Source organism: Bos javanicus, chromosome 29 (assembly GCF_032452875.1).
Source record: "Bos javanicus breed banteng chromosome 29, ARS-OSU_banteng_1.0, whole genome shotgun sequence".
NCBI lineage: Eukaryota > Metazoa > Chordata > Mammalia > Artiodactyla > Bovidae > Bos > Bos javanicus.
This window is the reverse complement of record NC_083896.1, coordinates 46,296,291-46,317,990: the sequence shown is the minus strand read 5'-3', so window position 1 is coordinate 46,317,990 and position 21,700 is coordinate 46,296,291. Positions and strand designations below refer to the sequence as shown.

The following is a 21,700-nucleotide window of genomic DNA, read 5'->3' as shown; positions in this document are numbered from 1 at the left end:
GTGGAGCAGACTGGAGGCTGAGGGGGCTGGCCTGCTGGAGTGGACGCGACAGCCCTGGTGACAGGCTGTGACGCTGAGGCGCTGGGGAGCCCCTGCAGGTTCTTGACCAGGGTCGTGACCACAGGGTCAAGAGCTGCGCCTCCGGGATTCGGCCGGCTCCCCTTCCAGGCCCGGGAGTCCCCCAAACGGCCACCAGAGGGCGGGCGGCGCCGCTCTCCGCGGCTCCAGGACCAGGAGACGCCTCCCGCAGCACCCCAGACCCGGCTCTCTACGCGGGAGGCGGGGGCAAGCCTAGCGGGGCCCAGCCTCCACGTGCTCCATCAGGTAGCCCGCCCGAGCGGGGTGGGCCCTGTGGGCTGAGGCCGCCGGGTGGTTGAAGCTCAGCAGGTTCAGCTCGCCCAGCCTGGCTCGGAGCCGGACCCGACGTCCCCTGAATCAAGCCTGCGCGGCGAGGAAGGAGAAAGGATCGCCCCGGCGAGGGCCGGCCTCGCCCGCTCCTTCCCGGGGGAGGCACCGCGGGGTGGCGGCTCCCGCCGCGGTCCCCAGCCGGATTCAAGCACCGTCTGAGCGCAGAGCCCTCAGGGACGCGGCCAGCCGCGGTGGGGACCCCGGGTGGTTTCCCAAGACCCCCAAGGCTCCCACCCGCGGCTCCGGGCGCTTTCTGACCTCAGCGCGCCACGCGCTGCGCCGACCCCTCCCGGCTGACTCTCCCGGGAAAGGGGGCCAGGCGCGGCACGGCGGGGGGCTCCGTACCTGTAAGGCCTGGCGGCGGCGGGAATGTTGGAAGAGTAGAACACGTCCACGTTGTACAGGGAGGGGTCCGTGGCGGGGGACGGCGGCGGGTTCAAGATCTGTGGGGAGGCCAAGCGAGGTCACACGCGCCCCGGAGCCCGCGGTCCCGCCACCCCCGCCCGCCTTGCCTCCTCCCACGACTCTCCTGGTCTGGGGACGGGAAGCGGCAGCCGTGGCCTGCGGGTGGGCACGCGGAGGGGCAGAGCAGGGTTGCCGCCGAGGCCGCCCCGCTGACCAGTGGTGACCCCAGGCCAGCGCGTTAAGGTCCCCGATGGGTCCTGCACCCCGGTCACCAGCAGGGAAGTGTTCCTGCCGGCCTGGGCGTGTCGCTGGGCCTGAGCGCCTGGCGAGGTTCCTCTGGGAGTTTTACTTCCCCATCTCCTTCCACATGGTGCAAAAGTCTAATCTCTATAAGTCACTCCTTATTCCAAACACTCCTGGGGGAACCCTGAGGACGCAGGGGGCGTCCACCCACCAGGGAGGGGCTACAGCCTAGCTGCCCGCCAGGCCAGCGTCTCAACAAACCAGGAAAGGGTGCCCCTTTCTCAAGGGACTACACCGCCCCCAAACTGTGGTGCTAAAGACACAATTCTTCCCCCCAAGCATGCGCCCTCCAGAGCCAGGCAGCACACCACTGGCCGCACAAGAGGGACCATGGGACCCGGGGGCCCAGACACCGGCCAGGTCTGTACTCCATCCCCCCCCCCCCCACCTCCTGCCAGCTGTCCCTGCAGGGGGCACAGCAGGCAGAGGGCTATCACTGCACTTGTGCCCTGAAGGACAGACTCTCCCCAGGTCCCTGGGGTGGTGGACAGGGCGCAGCCTGTCCCAGGGAAGATGTGGATTGAGTTCTCTGTAGCACCTCCCAGCTGCAGCAGGCTCCCTGGTGAGGGATTTCCCGTTCTGAGGCCTCAGTAGCTTCATCTCTAAAATGGGGCTAGGGACTTCCCTGGGGGTCCAGTGGTTAGGACTCTGCACTTCCAATGCAGGAGGTGTTGGGTTCAGTCCCTGATCAGGGAACTAAGATCCCACATGCCTCAGAGCGAAGCCAAGAAAGGAAGAAAATTTAGAAAAAGAAACAAAAAAATTAAGAAGACTTGCTTTCTAAGGCAGTCCTGACACTTGGTGAATAACCTACAGGAAAAGCCCAAGCCCTTCCCCTGCCCTTCAGGAACCACATGGACACCTCTCCTTATTCTGGGGGAAGGGTCCTCTTCAGCCCAAACAGCTAGCCTGGGGATGCTCAGGATTTGACCCCAAAGCTGGGAAGGTACAGCTCGGGGGAAGAGGGGAGCAGACACCAGTCAGGGAGCACCACCAGCAGAAAGGGGCTGCCCCCGCCACTTCCCCTCACCCCAGGTTGGGGGGGAGCTTTTTCTGCATCTGCCCTTGAACTTGACCGGACCTGGCTCCTCTTCACTTCTGCCTCCAAGGAGCTCTGGGATCCTGCCCATAATCCCCTCCCTGCTGGCTGTCAGAGCTACCTCCCCCAGGGCACCAGGGAGGTGAAGGTCAGGAAGGCTTGTGGGGAAGTCTTCCCAGTACAGCAGTAGGCAGATCTCTAGCAAGTTCTATTGGCGCAGCACCTCGGCCACTTCTGTCTTCTGGTGCCTGGCAGCTGGGGGCTCTTCCCCAGTCTCTCCCTCCCAGATAATCTGCTTTTCCTGTGTTCTAAAGAGTCCTCTTTACCTCTCACTGGCCAACGCCCTGGAATTCCAATCCCTGCTAATAATGTATTGAACTTTCTCTGTTCAAATCACCATATGGTTTCTGTCTACCGACTGGACCTCAACTCGTAAAAGCTGCCTGGAAGCCATCAGCGCAGAAATAGTCAGTACCTCCAGACTCACTCAGACCTTCTAATTACATTCCAAGGGCAAGTTTTAAACACAAACATGAAACCTTGAGAACTTTAAGAGAACATGGAAAGAAACTATTTTTCACGAGGAGGGAAAGCCTTTCTGGGCGTGACCAAAACCACTCCAGACTTAATTTCATGGTATAAAGGGCAAACACAACATAAACCAAATCAAAAGGCAAAAAGCTAGGAAAAATATTTTCAACCCATATCCCAGGCTAATTCGTTTAATACAGCTATATCTCTACATAAAGAGCCCTCGTGCTATGCTCAGTCACTCAGTTGTGTCTGACTCTGCAACCTCATGGACTGGAACCCACCAGGCTCCTCTGTCCACTGAATTTTTCCAGACAAGAATACTGGAGCCGGTTGCCATTTCCTGCTCCAGGGGATCTTCCCAACCCAGGGATCAAACCCACGTCTTTTGAGTCTCCTGCATTGGCAGTGGGGTTCCTTACCTCTAGTGCCACCTGGGAAACCCCAAGACCCTTACAAATGGATTAACAAAACAAAACAAAACCAACAATCCAATAGAAAAAGGACATAAACGCACCTTTCTGAGAAAATAAAACTACAAAGGTTATTAACCATACAAAAAGATGTTTGACGTCATTTGTAATAAGTGAAATATAAATTACACTACAATACCATTTTTACCCTAAATTGGACCTGAGGAGAGTGAGAGGGACAGTCATGCCGCTGTGGCCCTCTGCTGGTGGGAAGAGGGACTGTCATCTCTTGAGGACCCCCTTGGCAAGAAAGGTCAAGATGACCTTCAGCCTTAGCTACAGGGCATCTTCCTGGAGTCTCCCCTAAATGAGGAAAATGCAGGAGTTCTGAGCATTGCTGTTGGGGTAACAAGATCCTGGGGTGACTAGACACCCACCGGTGTGGCCCAGCCACACCCCAACAAAGGGCACTGTCCAGTCACCAAGAAGGGGGCTTGCTCTGCCCGAGAAGGAAAACAAACTTCAGGGTGCAGGAGAGACCGGGCAGGGAGTGGTCAGTTTGGGCAGAATGGCCCCGGGGGGAGGAGGGGAGGGCAGGTAGTTACCACTCGGTCCCCCGGCCTCCTCATTGCGAAACAGGGTGGGGACAGCGCCCCCTTCTGGAGTCGGGGTGATGTAGCACACAGAGAGGGCATCCCTCTGAAGAGCTGGGTAAAGGCCAGCCCTTCACCAAGCCTCAGCAGCAAAAAGGGAGGCTGAGTCCGTTCTAATGAGGTGGATGAAACTGCAGCCTATTATACAGAGTGAAGTCAGTCAGAGGGAAAAACACCAATACAGTATACTAACGCATATATATGGTAAATAACGACGACCCTATATGTGAGACAGCAAAAGAGACACAGGTATAGAGAACAGACTTTTGGACTCTGTGGGAGAAGGAGAGGGTGGGATGATTTGAGAGAACAGCATTGAAACGGGTATATTACCGTATGTGAAATAGATCACCAGTCCAAGTTCGATGCACGAAACAGGGCGCTCAAAGCTGGTGCACTGGGACAACCCAGAGGGATGGGATGGGGAGGGAGGTGGGAGTGGGGTTTGGGACGGGGGACACATGTACACCCATGGCTGATTCATGTCAATGTATGGCAAAAACCACCACAATATTGTAAAGTAATTAGCCTCCAATTATAATAGATAAATTCATTTACCAAAAAAAAAGTGAGTCTGAAGAGCTACCATTACCTGCAGATGCTATCATGCGGGTTTTAAAAAGCACACACGAAGCTACACTATACGAGATGCCAACGGTGGATACATGTCATTCATTACACGTCCGTCCAAACCCACAGAATTCTACCAAGAATCCAAACCACCAAGGTGCACTCAGACGTACACGGTGGCCTCTGGGTGCAGGTTCGTGGACTGAAACCAACGTCCCACTCTGGTGCAGGACGTTGATCATGGGGGCGGAGCGGGGATTTGGCAGGTCCCCCTACTTTCCTCCCAATTTTGTTGTGGATCTAAAATTGCTCTGAAAATAAAAAGTTGTCTTTGGGACCTCCCTGGTGGTCCGGTGGCTAAGACCCCACGCTCCCAATGCAGGGGGCCCAGGTTTGATCCCTGGTCAGAGAATTAGATACACATGCCGCAACTGAAGGTTCACATGCCGTGACTAAAGACCCCGTGCATCATAACTAGGACCCAGAGCAGCCAAATAAACAAGCACATAAAAATGGATTCTTAAAAAGGTGTCTTTAAAAAATGCACATGTAAAATTGGTGAACTCTAAATAAAGTCAAACCTATATGCAGGTCAGGAAGCAACGGTTAGAACTGGACATGGAATAACAGACTGGTTCCAAATAGGAAAAGGAGTACGTCAAGGCTGTATATTGTCACCCTGCTTATTTAACTTATATGCAGAGTACATCATGAGAAACGCTGGACTGGAAGAAGCACAAGCTGGAATCAAGATTGCCGGGAGAAATATCAATAATCTCAGATATGCAGTTGATACCACCCTTATGGCAGAAAGTGAGGAGGAACTAAAAAGCCTCTTGGTGAAAGTGAAAGAGGAGAGTGAAAAAGTTGGCTTAAAGCTCAACATTCAGAAAACGAAGATCATGGCATCTGGTCCCATCACTTCATGGGAAATAGATGGGCAAATAGTGGAAACAATGTCAGATTTTATTTTTCTGGGCTCCAAAATCACTGCAGATGGTGACTGCAGCCATGAAATTAAAAGACACTTGCTTACTCCTTGGACCAACCTAGATAGCATATTGAAAAGCAGAGATATTACTTTGCCAACAAAGGTCCGTCTAGTCAAGGCTATGGTTTTTCCAGTGGTCATGTATGGATGTGAGAGTTGGACTGTGAAGAAGGCTGAGTGCTGAAGAATTGATGCTTTTGAACTGTGGTGTTGGAGAAGACTCTTGAGAGTCCCTTGGACTGCAAGGAGATCCAACCAGTCCATTCTGAAGGAGATCAGGCCTGGGATTTCTTTGGAGGGAATGATGCTGAGGCTGAAACTCCAATACTTTGGCCACCTTATGTGAAGAGTTGACTCAGTGGAAAAGACTCTGATGCTGGGAGGGATTGGGGGCAGGGGGAGAAGGGGACAACAGAGGATGAGATGGTTGGATGGTATCACCGACTCGATGGACAAAAGTTTGAGTAAACTCTGGGAGTTGGTGATGGACAGGGAGGCCTGGCGTGCTGTGATTCATGGGGTCGCAAAGAGTCGGACATGACTGAGCGACTGAACTGAACTGAAATAAAATCAAAAGGAACTGTATCAATGCACTGGTTATGATACTGTATTACTGTTATAGAATTAATGTCTGGGTCTCCCCCAAATTCATATACTGAAACCTAATCTCCAACATGATGGTTTAAGAGTGGGACCTTCTGGAGTGCTTAAGCCACAAGGGTAGAGCCCTCAGGGATGGAATAAGTGTCCTTAAGAAAGAGACCCTGGGGGCTTCCCTGGTGGCCAAGTAGTTGAGACTCCACGCTTCCATTGCAGGAGGTTGCAGGTTCAATTCCTGGTCAGGGAACTGGTCAGGGACCTAAGATCCACAAGGCACAGCCAAAAAAAAATAAGACCTCAGAGAGCTCTCTCGTGCCTTCTACCATATACGGACAGGACAGTCACTATGAACTAAGAATTGGGCTTTGAACAGTGAGAAACCAGAGCCTTGATCTTTAACTTCCCAGCCTCTAGAACTGTGAGACATAAACGCGTGTAGTTTAAGCTGCCCAGTCTATGGCATTTTTGTTACAGCAGCACGCATGTGCCAAGACAACCATAGTTACGTAAGATGTTGCCAATGCGACAACTGGTGAAGGGAGACGGGGCCGCTCTGTATTATATTTTACAGCTACAGATAAATCTGCAATTGTCTCCAAAACTAAAGAAAAAATGTTACTCTCTTTGCCGGGAAGATGAAGTCCGTACTCCCGTATGCTCGCTTATGCACTGATTTCCCCTGGGAGGACACACAATCAACCCCACACAGGCTGTGCCTCTGGGGAGGGGTGAATTCCTGGTCACGGTGAAGGCCGGGCCCTCTTTTCACCGTGCCCTTTGAATTCTGTACCGTGAATGTATATTACTGATTCAAAGCAACGTAGTTAATTTTTAAACAGCTGGCTCCACAAAGGGCTTCTTTTGGGGATGATGAAATTTTCTAGATTTAACCATGGTGATGACTGCACAACTCTGTGAATATCCTAAAAACCACGGAATTGGACACTTGAAGTGGGTGGATTGTATGGTATGTGAACTGTATCTCAATAAAGCCACTGTAAAAAACTGCTGGTGGTCAGTGTCATCTCTCGCCGCCAAGTGCGATCCCCCCAGCTCCCGGCTCCTCCAAAGGCGGCAAGCATCCTGGTGTCCACGTTGGGGGTGGGAGGGGGTGGGCAGGGGGCTGGCCTGGAGTCAGCTCAGTCTCAGAGGGTTCTTGGGGCTTCTAGCTGGCTACGTGGGCCATCCGAAGGTCAGGTGACGATAGCAGCAGGAAGGCAAGAACAGTGGGGAGGGTTCCTCAACTCCTCTCTGCTGACTCCTTGCTTCCCCCACCCCTGAACAGCCCAGCCCTGTAGCCTCCAGGAGACTCAAACCGAATCCTGTGGACCCGAGATAATAACCCCTGCTGCCTCCTCCTTCCTAGACCCTGCCAGGATCAGGTGCAATAAGGAAGGGCAACAGCCTGGGTATGGGGGACACTCAGAAGGGCAGGCAGGCCCCGTCCTGGTGGGTGGTGCTTGCTGGGACCCCCCCAGAGAAAGTTCAAGGGGCAATCTTCACCTCAGAAGAGTATTTCATCACAGAGAAGTCAGGTTTTGAAGAATTAAGAAGCACAGGATGAGGTAAAGTCAGAACCTGACACGTAGCCCCAGATTCGCATCCATGCATCAGGCTTACCCGGTTACCCCGGGCCATGCTCCTGGCAATGGGGGGCTTTCCCAGCCAGTATGGAGGAGAAGGTCCCCCTCAGGATCCTGCAGCGGGACCTGGACACTAAGGGCTTCAGATTGTCACCCTCTACAATCATTTCCTTCTAGGGTGTGGCCTGGAGCCAGCCCACACCCCACTTGGGTTGCCGGAAGCTCCAGGGAGCAAAAGTCAGCACAAAAGTCATCCCATGAGTGCCTATCCTTAGAAAACAATCCAGCTACTTTCTGGAAACCAGCAAGGCCTTAGGCAGGAAAATAGGGTGTTTCTGGTGGGGACACTGAAGGGAAGCTCACGTCCAGCCAGACAGGCTCTGCTAATGGGGACGGCCCTCGGCATAAAGACTGGCACCCAGGTCCGAGGACGGCCGACAGCAACCCTGGGAGGTAGGATTATGGATGCGACTTCCACTTTTAGACTTCGCCTGACTTCCGGATTATCCACAATGAACAAGGAGTGCTCTTTTCTAAACAGAAAGCCCAGGGGGTGGGAGGGAGGTCCAAGAAGGAGGGAATAAATGTACACACAGATGATTCACTTCGTGATACAGCAGAAGCACAACACTGTAAAGCAATTCCACTCCAATAAAAGAAGAGAAAGGAAAAAACTACAGGTCAGGACGCGGAGGGGAGTGAACGCATCCACCATCCTGAGGGATGGAACGGCAGGCTAGTAATTCTAGAAACCCTGATGTCCTGGGTTGGGGGGGGACCCCGAGCCGGCTGGGCTTCCTCCTGCCCCCACTCACCGGTGGATACAGTGTAGCCTTGGTGCTGGACGAGCTGCTGGACGAGGCCCCGGTGACGTGGTTCCGGTCGTAGAGGGGCACCCCGGCCCGGCCGCCCATCAGGCTCACGGAGCTCATCATGGACTTGCCACACGAAATGCCTGTGGGAGGGGGGCCGGCGGGCATGAGGCCTGGTCAGGGGCCAGGGCGCCCCACGGACACGGAGTGCTTTCTCCAGCCCCTCTGCCCAGGAGACCCAACCAGGCTCAGAAAAAGAAGCCCCACGTGACGACTGTCCCCAGTGGGCAACTCAGATGAGCTCAGGTCAAGTCCAAAGAGCATTTCTGACCCCCTCGCCCCGCAGCCCGCCCTGACCGCCCTTCTCCACCTCCTCCAGGGCCCTCACGGGGCTCAGGCTCCTCACCTGTGAAGGGACCGTGCTGGGAGCCGCCGGGGGCGATGAAGTTGAGGGGCACGTGGGGGGTCCCGCTGACGTACTCGTGCGGGAAGGGCCCGTTGGCACCGGCGTAGCGCTGGCACACCACACGCTGGCACACGAAGTAGACCCCGCCCATGATGAAGAGCGACAGGATGATGCCGATGACCGGCCCGATGGCACTGCTGTGGGCTGGGCCGTCGTCCGAGGGCAGCTTGGTGATTTCTGCCGGAGGCCGGGCAGGGAGAGACGGCGGACGTCAACCCAAACGGAGCGGGTCTCCTGAGGGGGGGCAGGCGCTGTGTGCCCTGGAGGGCTCATACCCGCCCCGGCCCAGCACCCACTGGTGGAGCTACTGGGGGGCTGGGGCAGCACCCCTGAAGGGCTTGCCCCCTCCAGCCTCCCCGCAGCGGCCTCCTGCCCCTCCTCAGCTGGACTGAGCTCTCCCACCGCCCCCAGCCCCTCACCAGCGACTCCTCCTATTCACGCCCCTGACCTGGAGCTTCGCGGTCTGGGCTCTAGACTCAACCTTGTCCAAAGAACACTCACTTCCCCATCAGGTCGGCACAACGGTTCTAGGGACAATCAACTCGGTCCCCTCCAGCTGGTCAAACCCCCCAGAGAAAGGGAGGAAAGCTGCTGGTTCCAGCGAGGAGGCCTGACTATGGATGACAATCATCCCAACAACTGGGATAGTCACACGGGAGACCAAAGACAGACATGGTCAGCGTGGACACCTGCCTGCCAAAGGAGCAGGGCTCAGAACCCCGCGGCTGCCCTCGGACCCCAGACCTCCCCCGAGGTGGTAGCTGAGGGGCCTGCCCTGGGTTGATGGGACGGTACGAAAGTGCTCAGTGAGTCCCCGGGGACCCCCCCTTCTTCCCCATTCATAAGTCATCTCTATCTTGGGCCTTCTGCCGTGAACGAAGGGGCCACATCCCCAGATGCATGGAGACATCCCCACTTCCTGGGAATCCAGTTCCCTTCCTGTCTGAATCTGAAAGCCTTTCAAGAGCCACTGCCGCCAGGAAGTCTTCTCTGACTGCCCTCATTTCGCATCCTCTGTACCCCGGTACCCCTGACTGTACAGACCGTGTCATTCAAGGGGCATGCAGCACGTGCGTGTACGTATGTGTGCATGTGTGCACGCACATGTGCGTTTCTGCACAGGGCCACACACGGCTCCTCCTCAGCCAGACAGCAGGCTGCCAGGGAAGGGGCCCAGCCCTGACCCTCTCAGGCGATCTTGTCTGGCAGACGCTGCTAAGTGAGGTCTCTGGGCAGAAACCCGCTGCCTCTGCCTGCCACTCAGGCCCGGCCCACCACAGTCAGCCCCGCCCACCTCTGCCTTCTCAAAGGGGGCCTGCTGCTGTGCCTCTGTCCCAGCTAAAATGCCCCTTAGCTCCGTCTCTCCCTCCTCACAGCTGCCTCCACCTCCAGGAAGGTTTCCCTGACTCCCCAACCAAGGCCTGAGACTCTCAACTTCCCAGCCTCTTTAGTCCTCACCATTTCCTCCCTCTGGACCCCACGGTCCTGGAACAGAAGCCCAGCACAGGGTGACCGCCCCCCTTCCCTGACCCTGCCCTCTGCAGGAAGCCAGCTCACCGCACATGAGTTCGTCGGAGCCGTCGACGCAGTCCGGAAAGGAATCACACTGCTGTTTGATGAGGACGCACTGGCCGCTGGCACAGCGGAACTGGTTGGGCAGGCAGACGGCTGCAAGGAGGGGCCTTGCGTTCAGAGAGGCTGGAGGGCATGACGCAGCCAGGAGCACTAAGCAGATGACCACCAACAGGTGCACCCAGCCCCGCGACCCCAGACCCAGCAGCAGAGGCCTGGGGTCCAAACGCAGAGCAGGCAAAGGGACCCCTGCGAGGACCAGGTCGGGACACCGTCCCGGCCAAACCAGCCTTCACCCTCCCCTCGATGACCCCCCTTTCAAGGCCTGTGAAATGCTGGGGACGGGCTGGCAGGGAAGAGACCTCAACGACCCAGGGAGGTAATTATTCACCAGGATCCTACCATGGGTCAGGCTTGCAAAGCACCAGAGCTCCCACAGCCCCTGAGCTCAGGCTGTCTCCCAGGTCATGGGGTCAGTGGATGGCCCACAGGAGCCAGGCTCCTAACCAGGCGGGACAGAGGACAGCCGATGCGCCCGCAGAGCTCCGGGGGTCAGGAAGAGAGTGCAGAGCTCAGCCGGAGAGGCAGAGGCTAGCCATGCAAGCAATTAGTGCAGCTCTCAGGCTTTCGGGGGAAACGGAAGAGAAAGGCCGGGCACTGCAGCTGCTGCTGCTTCCCTGCTGACCTGGGAAGGGCCCCGGCCCCATGAGGAAGGGAGCTGCCTGGGGGCTCGCCGGTCATCTGCCCCCAGGACTTCCTGTCTAAGCTCCCCACCTGCCCCGGCCCAGGCACCCCACGCTCGAAACTGGAGACAAGGAACCCTGTCCGTGCAATGAGTGGGCAGATCTCCTGGTCACCAAGCAGGAGAGGAAGCTTCTGAAACGCAGGGTGGAACCCAAAGCCTGCACCAGGGCCTGCTGTTCTCCCAGGGCTTCCTTCCACCAGGAGAAACTCTCACAGTGGGAGGACGGAGGGAGTGGTTCCTAATCAGGGCTCCTGCCACCCGCCGAGATCTTGGCCACCAGACTGAGCTGGGGCCAACAGTGTAAGGCAGGACTCAGAAAACTCTCCTGTAAGAGACAGATATGTCTCTACAGTAACTACTCAACTCTGCTGTTTTCATGCAACACCAGCCTCAGACAATATGTAAATGAATGAGCCTAGCTTTGTCCCAATAAAACTTAGGTGGCTAAGTTGGTAAAGAATACCAACTTACCCTGGTGCCTCAGATGGTAAAGAATCTGCCTGCAATGCAGGAGACATAAGAGACAGAAGTTTGATCCCGAGGTCGGAAGATCCCCTGGAGAAGGGCATGGCAACCCACTCCAGTATTCTTGCCTGGAGAATCCCATGGACGGAGGAGCCTGGTGGGCTACAGTTCATGGGGTCCCAAAGAGTCGAACATGACTGAGGTGACGTAGCATGAACCCAAAACTTTATTCACCAAAATAGGTGGTGGCCTGGATTTAACCCTTAGGTCACAGTGTGCTAATCCTGGTCTAGTCTCTATCAAGTTCTCAAAGGGTCTGTGAGCTGGAAAGACTTTACAACTGCAGCGTTACGGAAACACTTGGGGGAATGAACCCCAGGCCTTCATCTTCCACAGAATGGTTGCTTATCATCAGTGGGCAGGGAACAGATAAAATCTGAGTTATCCAAGTATAGGACCCAGTGGCTATGGGGGTAGCAGCTAGAAAGACCTATTAACAGCTAGCTCAGTAGTAGTCAACACGGGGCCGTGGTGCTGACAGTATGTGGCAGGAACCAACGGAGAAGGTCATTTATAAAAGAAACTCAGAGGGAGCACAGACATTTGTTTCACTGTCACGGTCTAAAGGAAGATCCTGCTGGTCAGAGTGGACCCAGGCTGACCAGACAAATCTCTCTGGTAACTCCTGGTTCAGTGGGATGCTAGAAATCACCCACAAATAAGCATTAACCCACAGACTCGCTGGTGGAGGACAGCACTGCCTTTGGGGATGGGAATTAACCAGGGTGTAAACCATGGAAAGCAAGCTGACTAATGCGTTTGTCTTGGATTTCTGTAAAATTCTTGACTGAATGAGGAAAGGCAAGATAGATTCTCATAGTCCACCTTCATGCCAAACTGGCAGGGCAGACGCCAGGAGCCTTCAGGGGGCCTAAAACTAACATTTTTTCCTTCCCAAGGTGAGGAGCCTTGGCAAAGCTTCTACAGTGACCTTCCTCAGGTTCGGCCCGGCCCGATAAAGCCCAAACTCCAGGAGGGCGAGGGGGCGCCCTAGGGGATGGGCGGAGCCTTGCTGGGGCGGGGCCGGGAGGGCGGGGGCGGGGCCTCACCGTCGCAGTCCGCCTCATCCGAGCGGTCCTGGCAGTCGGCCTCGCCATCACAGCGCAGCCTCAGGTCCACGCACTGGCCCCGCGCACAGGGGAACTGTGAGGCCGAGCACACTGGGCAGCCCTCCTCGTCGCTCTGGTCGTCACACTCGGGGAAGCCGTCACAGCGCCAGGCCCCGGGGATGCAGTCGATCTCCCCAGTAGCGCAGGCGAACTGGTCGGGGGAGCACGTGGGAGGCTCTGCGGAGCAGAGAAAGACCGTCATGGGCGCCGGCTTTTGGGCAAAAGCTGGGCGAAGGACGTCTGGCTTTCAAAGCGGGGAATACGCTCAGCTCATACATGCTGTATCCACCTCGTCTCCACTGCCCTGCGTCCTGTCTGCCTTCCCACCTCCAGCCCCAAGTAGGCCATGAAGCTGTAGACCCAAAGCACAGGGTATGTGCAGGGTCTGGCTACACCGGCGTGTCCACTGCATCCCCGCCGGAAGTAGAAGGGTCAGAAAGCCAGTGGTCAGCACCCACACCTATTACACATTTGGGGCAATGGGGCCAGAGCACTGTGAGTGCCAAGAGAGCCCACAGGCACGGTGGTGGGGGCGGGTGGAGGCTGGTGGAGGACCCAGGCCCTTCACTGAGGGGTGGGCTGAGGAAAGGCAGGTGGTAAGGGTACCGGAGGGGGAGCAGAGTCAAGGGGGAGGGGGTTTGAAGGTTCCCCGGTGGAGGGAGTCATGGGAGGGTGGTGAGCTGAGAGGGTGAAGGACAGGCGATCTGGGGCCACTTCCTGCCAGTGGCCATGGTAAGTCATTCCCCCCTCAGGGTCCACTTCTCTAGTGCAGGCCAAGCGTGGACAGTAGTGCTCAGGGAGGGGCACTGTCCTGGAGGCCTGGACACAGACGGGCATGATGAATGCCAGGGTGCCAGCAGAGACACTCAGGAGGAGCCCCTTGGCCCCTGGGCTGCCCCCCTTCCCCGGGGTCCTGTCATCATATCTCCCTCCTCTGCTGGAAAATCCCAGAAAACCGGAGGCCCAGAAATCAGCCCAAACTCCATTTCAAGTTTAAGAACAGTCATCAACATCCATAAAATCTGATTAAGGAAAAAGGTATTGGGAGTTCCCTGGTCATCCAGAAGTTAGGACTTGGGCCCTTTCACTGTTCTAGCCAAGGTTGAATCCCTGGGGGGAACTAAGATGCATAAGCCACAGAGCATAGCCAAAAAAAAAAAAAAAATTTAAAGCCATCAATTTCACAAAAGTATTGATTTCATGATGTACTAAGCCTTTCAACATTTGGAACCCACGTGCCTCCCCCATAACTGCGGGGTCCACACTGGACTGAATGGGAATGCGAGATGGGGAGAGAGTTGTGAGCAAAAACGAACACAATCCCGCTGTTCCCACTGCGTTTGGCCACAGAGGACACACCGGGGACAAAGAAGCCAAAGACGGATGTGTGCGCAGTGAGCTGCCAAGGAACACAGGGACGCTAGCCACGGAAAGCTGTGTGTGGACGGTGGCCACGCCCCACTCCTGGACTCCAACCAAAGGCCCTGTGCCTTTGACCGCTATTTCCACTGCCTGGACACCCCCACAGCCCAGCCAGGAGGAAGAGGGTCCATGTGGGGCAGGCTCTGATTTCCTGAAGGGCCCCTAGTCCTGGCAGATGTTGCTGGAGAGCCAAGACGGGACAGGGTGGGGGTGTGTGTGTGTGTGTGTATGTATGTGTATGTATGTGTGCACGGACCTGGGGATGAACCCAGGCTCCTCTCAGCAGCTGGGCAACCTGAGGAACCTTCAACCTCCCAGGGCCTCCGTTTCCTTGTCCCTAAAACAGAAGCAGCCTGCCTGGACCACCGCTTCCTCCCAGAAATAACAGAGCGGGGCAAGCATGTGCGCGTGCACGTGCGAGAGTGAGTATGTGCGCATGCGCGAGCGCCTGGCTGGGCTGGGCTCACACAGCAGGGACGCTGCGGAGCACACGCTGGCATCGCGGGCCGTGCCCTGCCCGTCTGGGTCACTGCATGAGGCACGAGGCTCCATGGCACCTCCTGGGGACCTCCGTGAGCCCCTGACCTTCTGAGAGCCCCCAGAGAAGAGGCCAGGGAAGAATGGAGATGGGGACACGGTGAACACAAGCCTCCTAGGCCCTGAGGAAGGGTGAGGGGGCACGTCCTCCGGTGGGGAAACCCAGAGCTGGGGTCCCAGGGCGAGCTGAGCACTTGGTGCAGCTCTCTCCCCAGGCCCCGTCTCTTCCAGGGCAGTCTGGATGTCTGTGCGAGCTGCAAAGCCTCTCTCAGGCCACAAAGCCATGTGGGCCCTGGGGCTGGAACTCAGAGAAAGGCCACAGGAAGCTCAGGAGAGTTGAGGTGTCCCCGCCAGCGGACAGTCATCAAAGGGCCCCCCTCTTCTTGGCCAGGGTCTCTGGGGTTTACAGTGATGAGGTGGGGCAGGAGAAAGCTCCATAAAGACAGGCCCGTGGTCCTGCTCCCTGAAATGTGCCATGTGTGGGACGAGGCGTGGGGATGATGGGGGTGAGGGTGAGAAGTAAGGGGCAGGGAAAGACCAGCCCCCTGGAGCTCAGAGGACAGGAGAGGAAAGGAACACAGGAACAACACGCCCAAGGTCACCTGAGGACCTGCAGGAAGAGGAGAGGAAGCCTGGGGACTGAGTTTCATCACGGTGTCAGTGACAGTTCAGTCTTTCTATTACTGCTGCCATCTTCATGACTAGTGGCAGCTGGCATTCCCGCGTGCCATGTGTCAGGGACCATGCAAAGCACTTGGTTACTAATAACAACCCGTCAGATAAATGCTCTCCGTTTCTCTATTTCACGGAAAAGGAAGTGGAGGATAAGAGAGGTAAGTGAGCAGCCCAGGGTCACTCAGCTGGGAAGTGGCAAAGCTGGTATTGGAACCCAGGTCTGGCTGACCCTAAAGCTTACATTCTTAACCACTCCCCGTGCAGCCTTTGGAAAGAAGAGGGTCAAGGGTAGAAGCAGGGGAAAAGACAGAACTACTAAAAAATTAGACAAATCCATTATTGGGGATTTCAGCGCCTCCATCAGTAACTGACAGCAGAAGCAGGAAGGAAGGACAGACAACCTGAACAGCACTGTCCCTCAACTGGATCTAACGACATGTAGAGCAACACTCCACCCGACAGCAGATGCCATAGCTTCTCAAGCTCGTAAGGAGTATTCACCAAGGACAGGCCACATGCTGGGGAAGAAAACATATCTGAACAAAGTTAAAAGGCTAGAAATCATATGTGTACGCTTAGACCACAGTGGCATTAAACTAGAAATCAGGAATAGGAAAATAGCTAGAAAATTTCCAACTATTTGGAAATTACACAACACACTTCTAAATAACACCAGGGCCAAAGAATTATTGAGAACAATTTAAAAATATTTGAACTAACTGAAAATGAAAATACAATTTATCAAAATTTGTTCAGTTCTTCAGTCACTCAGTCATGTCCCACTCTTTGTGACTCCACAGACTGCAGCAAGCCGGGCTTCCCTGCCCATCACCAATTCCCGGAGCTTGCTCAAACCCATGTCCATTGAGTTGGTGATGCCATCCAACATCAAAATTTGTGGGATACAGCTAAAGCAGTGCTTAGAGGGAAATTCAAAGGCTTGAAATGCATATGTTAGAGAAGAGAACAAATAACAAGACATTCTGCTTTGAACACTAGATGCCACAGGGACTATGGATTTTTAAAAAATGCCAGGCAACAACCTGGCAGGCAGAGAACCCAGGTCCCTGTTCAGTGTCCCAAGAAGTGCCAAGCTCACACCTACCACCACAAGTCAGCAGGTTCTGCAGGAGCACGAGGTGGACCGGACATGAGCAGCGCGGCGTCCCGTCGCCCTTGGCGACACAGATGTGAGAACAGCCTCCATTGTCGCGGGCACAGGGGTGGGCTGCTGTGGAGAGAAGAGAAGGAGGGGGTTGGACTCCGCCTCCAGTCTCAGGACTTCAGCCTAGAGGAGGGAGGCGGTGAGGGCCAGGCAAGACCTCACAATAACTGGCACTCCCACAGGGGTGCAGTCAACCCTCTCACTTCATTCCTAGGGCAGCCAGGCGAGTCTGTTTCTGTGGACGCTGCATTTTGCCAATGAGGAAGCGGAGGCCAAGAGCACATCTAGAACTTTCCTGATGTCACACCCCAGCCTTCTGCACCAGCTCCCACCGTGCCCACAGCCATCATGCTACACCGCCCGCCTGCGTGTCTGTCTCTCACGGTGTAGTGGGCTAGTGGTGGGCCCCCCAAAAGATATGTCCACATCCTAATGCCCGGAATCTGAGAATGTGACCTTTACTGGGGAAAAGGGTCTCTGCAAACGATGTGATCACATTAAAGATCTTGAGATGGGGTCTAATTCTGAAGTATCTGGGTGGGCGTTAAACCTACTAACAAGTATCCTTATAAGAGAGCGCCTAAGAGGTGAGGGCTTCCCAGGCGGTGCTAGCGGTAAAGAACCTGCCTGCCAGGGCAGGAGACATGGAGATGCAGGTTCAATCCCTGGGTTGGGAAGATCCCCTGGAGAAGGGCATGGCAACTACTCCAGTATTCTTGCCTGGAGAGTCCCATGGACAGAGGAGCCTGGCGGGCTACAGTCCATGGGGTCGCAAAGTCAGACACAACTGAAGCCACTTAGCGTGCAAGCAGGCAAGAGGTGAAGGCAGGGGAGAGGCCATGTGATGGCAGAGGCTGCGATGGTGCAGCCACAAGCACACCTGTGGCCGTGAACCGTCTTTGCCTCCCCCTGGTCCCCATCCCCTCAGCCCCTCGTTCCCAGCCCCCATGGTGCACCCACAAGCACACCTGTAGCCATGAACCGTCTTTGCCTCCCCCTGGCCCCCATCCCCTCAGCCCCTCATTCCCAGCCTCCAGAGAGAGCACAGCCTTGGAGGCACCTTGACTTTGAACTCCTGGCCTCCAGAACCGGGAAAGAATGCATTTCTGCTGCTCTAAGTCACCCAGTTTGTGGTCGCTTGTTACAGCAGCTGCAGTAAACTAATACACGTGGAAATTAACATAGTAAAGGTGGTGAAGCCGGGAACCTTGAATATTTCAATTCCATTAACCTCCTGTGCCCAATCTCTGGACAATGGTTAGGAGCCTGGGAAGGTGGCTGACCTCCCCCAGGTAAGAGGAAATGGCAAAGCACACTCAGCTCCTCACCTCTACCCCTGAAGGCAAATCATGGTTTTTTTCCTCCTCCATCTCAAGGATTAGGTGTTTTTAAAATGGCAGAGTCATAGTTGAGAGCAGGGTCAGCCAACTTTTTCCATAAAAAATGAGAAAGTAAATAATTCTGGCTTCACAGGCCAGGCCACCGGTGTGACCCCCGGTCAGCCAGCTGCAGGGCAAAGGCAGCCAGGATGACAGGGACCCACAAGCTGCAGAGTGCCACCCCTGGTTTAGAGGTTAGCTGTGGGATCGTGTGCAGACGCAGATGGGTGGCCCACGTCCCAGATCAACATGGCAGAGCCCGCCGAAGGACTTCCTACGCTTACCCAAAACGAGGAGCCTCTCCATGTCACCCCAGAGCCCGCGCACTGGTGCTCACAGACACGTCCCCAGTTTCCAACCTCAAACCTGCTCACTGAGAATTTCCTGGCCCTCCCGGCCCTGGTTCCAAGGAGCGCCGGTCAGTGCCCCTGGCTTTCTGCCGACACCAGTAGGCAGCGGGTCTTGACCTTTGTGGGCTGGGCATTCACCATTCTGACCATCTGCCAGTGACACCCAGGAATCCATGACTTGGCTGAGCATGGACTAAGAGGCCAGATGAACACAAGCATGCTAACCCATAGGTATGGGGCGCCTTGGTTATCTAGAAGCTAGTTTCCTGGTGACTTCACTTATCTGGGACCCAGCTGATTACCACAGAAATTGCCACCGAGCAGTCAACAAAGAAGTGGCCGGTTCAGAGGTCATGTCCCTGATTCTGAGCAGGAAGCCTAACAGAAAAAAACCCAAGTGGCTAAAGCCTGGGCTCTGGTTGCAAATTCAAGCCCCCTTGGGTTTATTGGCTGGGTGACAGGGGAAGCAATACCCTTACTGAGTTCTACTTCTGTCAGCTGTAAAATATAATCTCATTTGAAATTATAAACTATTGTGAAATAACGTATATAATGTAATAATATACTGAAAACAGGGCTGGGGTACAAAAGAGTCACAATGCAGTGTGGCCGAGGCAACGCCGACAGGGAGGGGCTGGGGTGAGGCTGGGCAGCCCTGGGGCCTGGACGGCGGCCAGACTGCGGGCGTCACAAGACAAGGGCAGCGAAGGCCCTGCTCACTCAGCGGGCAGCCCGCTGGGTGCCATGTACATACTGAATAGAGAGAGAAAAGCAAGCAGACAGACAGGCAGACACTTACACACGCGCACACACACCTCCACACCCACATAGAGCCAAGGACCGGGTGGAGGAGCCACAGGTCCTGATTACAGACAATCCCCTCTCAGGCTCCTGGACACAGCCAGGCTGTGGTGGACGGAATCCTAAAGTGCCCCCCAAACTCCCCACCCTGCTCCCCAGCTAGGGAAGATGCGATGAGTGTCATGCCCATGGTTTTATCACCTTTCTTGGTGGGGGGACATACAGGTGTAATTAAGGTTACTAATCGGTTGATTCAGAGTCAATCTAAAGGGTGATTCATCTAAAGCTGGGCCAAATCTCATCGCAGGCACTTGGAAAGCAGAGTGGGTTCGAGAGCTAGAAACAGAAATCAGAGTGGTCCAATCTGTTGCTGATGGAGAAGGGGATGGGGTGAGGGCCTGAGGGTGGCCTCTGGTCACCGAGACTGGGCCCAGACAAAGCCAGAAAGAAAACGGCCTCAGCCCTACTCTCGCCTTGGTCTGGCCTCCTCCCTTTCTTCAGGGGAGCCAGTCCAGCGGTTGCTGTGCTCCGTGCAGAGGCGTTCCTTCCCCTCGGGGGCCCCCGCACAGCCCCACTGCCCACCCCTCACGTACAGAACTCCTCCAGGCTGATGTCCTCCACAGCATGAATGCCAGTCAGGTGCGCAACACGGCCCTGGACTCGTGTCCGTGCGTCCCCCGTGGTCTTGTCCACACGCTCGATCATCTGCTGCTGGCGGTCAATCCAGTAGAGGTGCTTGCCCAGCACGGTCAGGCCCACGGGCTGCACGATGTTGGCATCCTCCAGGGTCAGGCGGTTGGCCCCTGCGAGAGGGATAAGCGCCCCCTGAGTGGCGGCTGACCCCGAGAGCTCAGCCCATGCTCACTCTGGGAGAATGGAGAGCTGCTGGGAGCCTGGGGGACACCAGGCTCAGGCTGGGCATGCTCCCTGGAAGCAGGCAGACCTGAGACCTCCTCTCAGTCAGCCCTGCTTCCACCTGGGTTGGCCTTGTAACCGCAGCCGTGGACCCAAGTTGCTGATCCCCTAAAAACACGGTGCCTCCCCTTCCCCCAGCCCACCCCAACTTCTGGCAGAAAAGCCCCTCCAAGCTGTCATTCTTGCTCCTCTCCAGGCCAGGGCCCCCAGACTAAGGCAGCCATGGCCAAGCAGCTGTAAGTGTGGGCGCTGGAGGCGAAGGGCACAGGATTCCTGCTCCACCCCACGCTGGGGGCCCCAGGCAGCTGGCTCACCCTTTCTGAGCCTCCCTGGACTCTACCGATCAGGAATCATTCGGGTCCAATATCCTGAATGTGGCTAGGAGACCGTATGTGCCTCCTCGCAGCAGGCCCCCAAGAGACTGTGGCGTGTGACTGATGACCAGGAAGGTGTTCCCGGCAGGTCAGACAGGGTGGCTGCCGAGGGACCAATCCCCAGGGAGGCCCCAGGCCTCGTACCTGACAGGTCACAGCTCTCGATGCGCTTCAGGTCGGCATCCACCCAGAAGAGCTTGCCCAGCGTGTTGTCCACCACGAGGGCCACGGGGCGGATGAGGCCTGTGGTGAAGAGGACCTCGCGCTCCGTGCCGTCCAGGGCAGCGCGCTCGATCTTGGCAGCACGGTCCTGCATGTTGGTGAAGTACAGGTACCTGTGGAGGGTGGCAGTGAGGACCCATTGTGCCCTGCCCGTCCTTGGCCAAGCCCGAGAGACCAGCCCTGACCCTGCGGATGTCCAGCAGGCGAGCAGCCACATGACCCCGGCCCCCGGAGGTGAGAGGTCACACCCTGGAGGGGCCGGAGAATGTCCCCCAAGACCTCACGGCTACCTGGAACCTCGGAATGTGACCTTACTGGGAAACAAGGTGTTTGCAGATGTAATTAAGGATCAAGATGAGGCCACCCTTGGGACTTCCCTGGCAGTCCCAGATGGTTGAGGCTCTGAGCTGCCACTGCAGGGGGGGCACAGGTTCAATCCCTGGTCAGGGAACTAAGATTCCGCATGCTGTGCAAGGGTCCTCAACCAGTGAGAGTGGCCTTAAGAGAGAGAGAAGAGGCCACGGGACACAGAGAAGAGCCCATGTGATGACGCGGACAGAGTGGAGGGACGTGGTCACAAGCCTAGGAGCACCCAGGGCCCCCGAGCTGAGAGGCAGGGAGTAGCCTCCCCTTCAGACTTCAGTGGGGGCATGGCCTCGCTGCCCTTGACTCTGGCCCCTGGAACCACAGGAGAACAGGCCTTTGTGTTTGAAGCCCCCGGTTTGTGGTCACTTGTGGCGGCCCCTCCTCTGGTTCCTGAAGAACCACCAGCACTGACTGAGCCCCCGGGTGCTGCACGGCTGGTACTCCCTACTCTCTTCACCAGGAAACTAAGTGCCTGGGAGGTCACGTCACACAGGCAGTAACTGATGGAATCGGAATTTGAACTCGGGTCTACACGACAGCCCCTGGGAGAAGCTCCAGCACACAGTGCCTGGACAGGTCTGCCTCTGGCTCTGAATGGCCAGCCCTGCGGGTATCTGGGGTGACCACCATGCTCCTGCCTCCCACCTCCAAACGTTCCCAACCTCATGTCATGGGGCTTTGGGCACCCCCCTGCCCTGGTCCTTGCCTCCAGGACCCTCCACATCTTTCCGCGTGTCTCAGCCTACCAGAGAACCTGAGGGCTGACAGG

At 56.2% G+C, this 21,700-nt stretch overlaps 1 protein-coding gene across 4 annotated transcripts in view; it reads right to left on the bottom strand.

Moving 5' to 3' along the window:
• The window catches only part of LRP5 (LDL receptor related protein 5), a 125,822-nt gene that overhangs the window by 1,091 nt on the left and 103,031 nt on the right, over positions 1–21,700 (bottom strand). Inside the window, exons 15-22 of one of the 4 annotated variants that reach the window (XM_061407236.1) lie at positions 20,488–20,678; positions 19,648–19,857; positions 16,465–16,590; positions 12,666–12,902; positions 10,332–10,442; positions 8,715–8,951; positions 8,312–8,451; positions 754–851 (exon numbers count right to left, since the gene is read on the bottom strand). In XM_061407236.1, coding sequence (XP_061263220.1) covers positions 754–851; positions 8,312–8,451; positions 8,715–8,951; positions 10,332–10,442; positions 12,666–12,902; positions 16,465–16,590; positions 19,648–19,857; positions 20,488–20,678 — 1,350 coding nt within the window. Of the gene's footprint in view, positions 1–753; positions 852–8,311; positions 8,452–8,714; positions 8,952–10,331; positions 10,473–12,665; positions 12,903–16,464; positions 16,591–19,647; positions 19,858–20,487; positions 20,679–21,700 lie in introns of all 4 variants that reach the window. The other 3 variants (XM_061407235.1, XM_061407234.1, XM_061407237.1) reach the window with 3 other exon arrangements.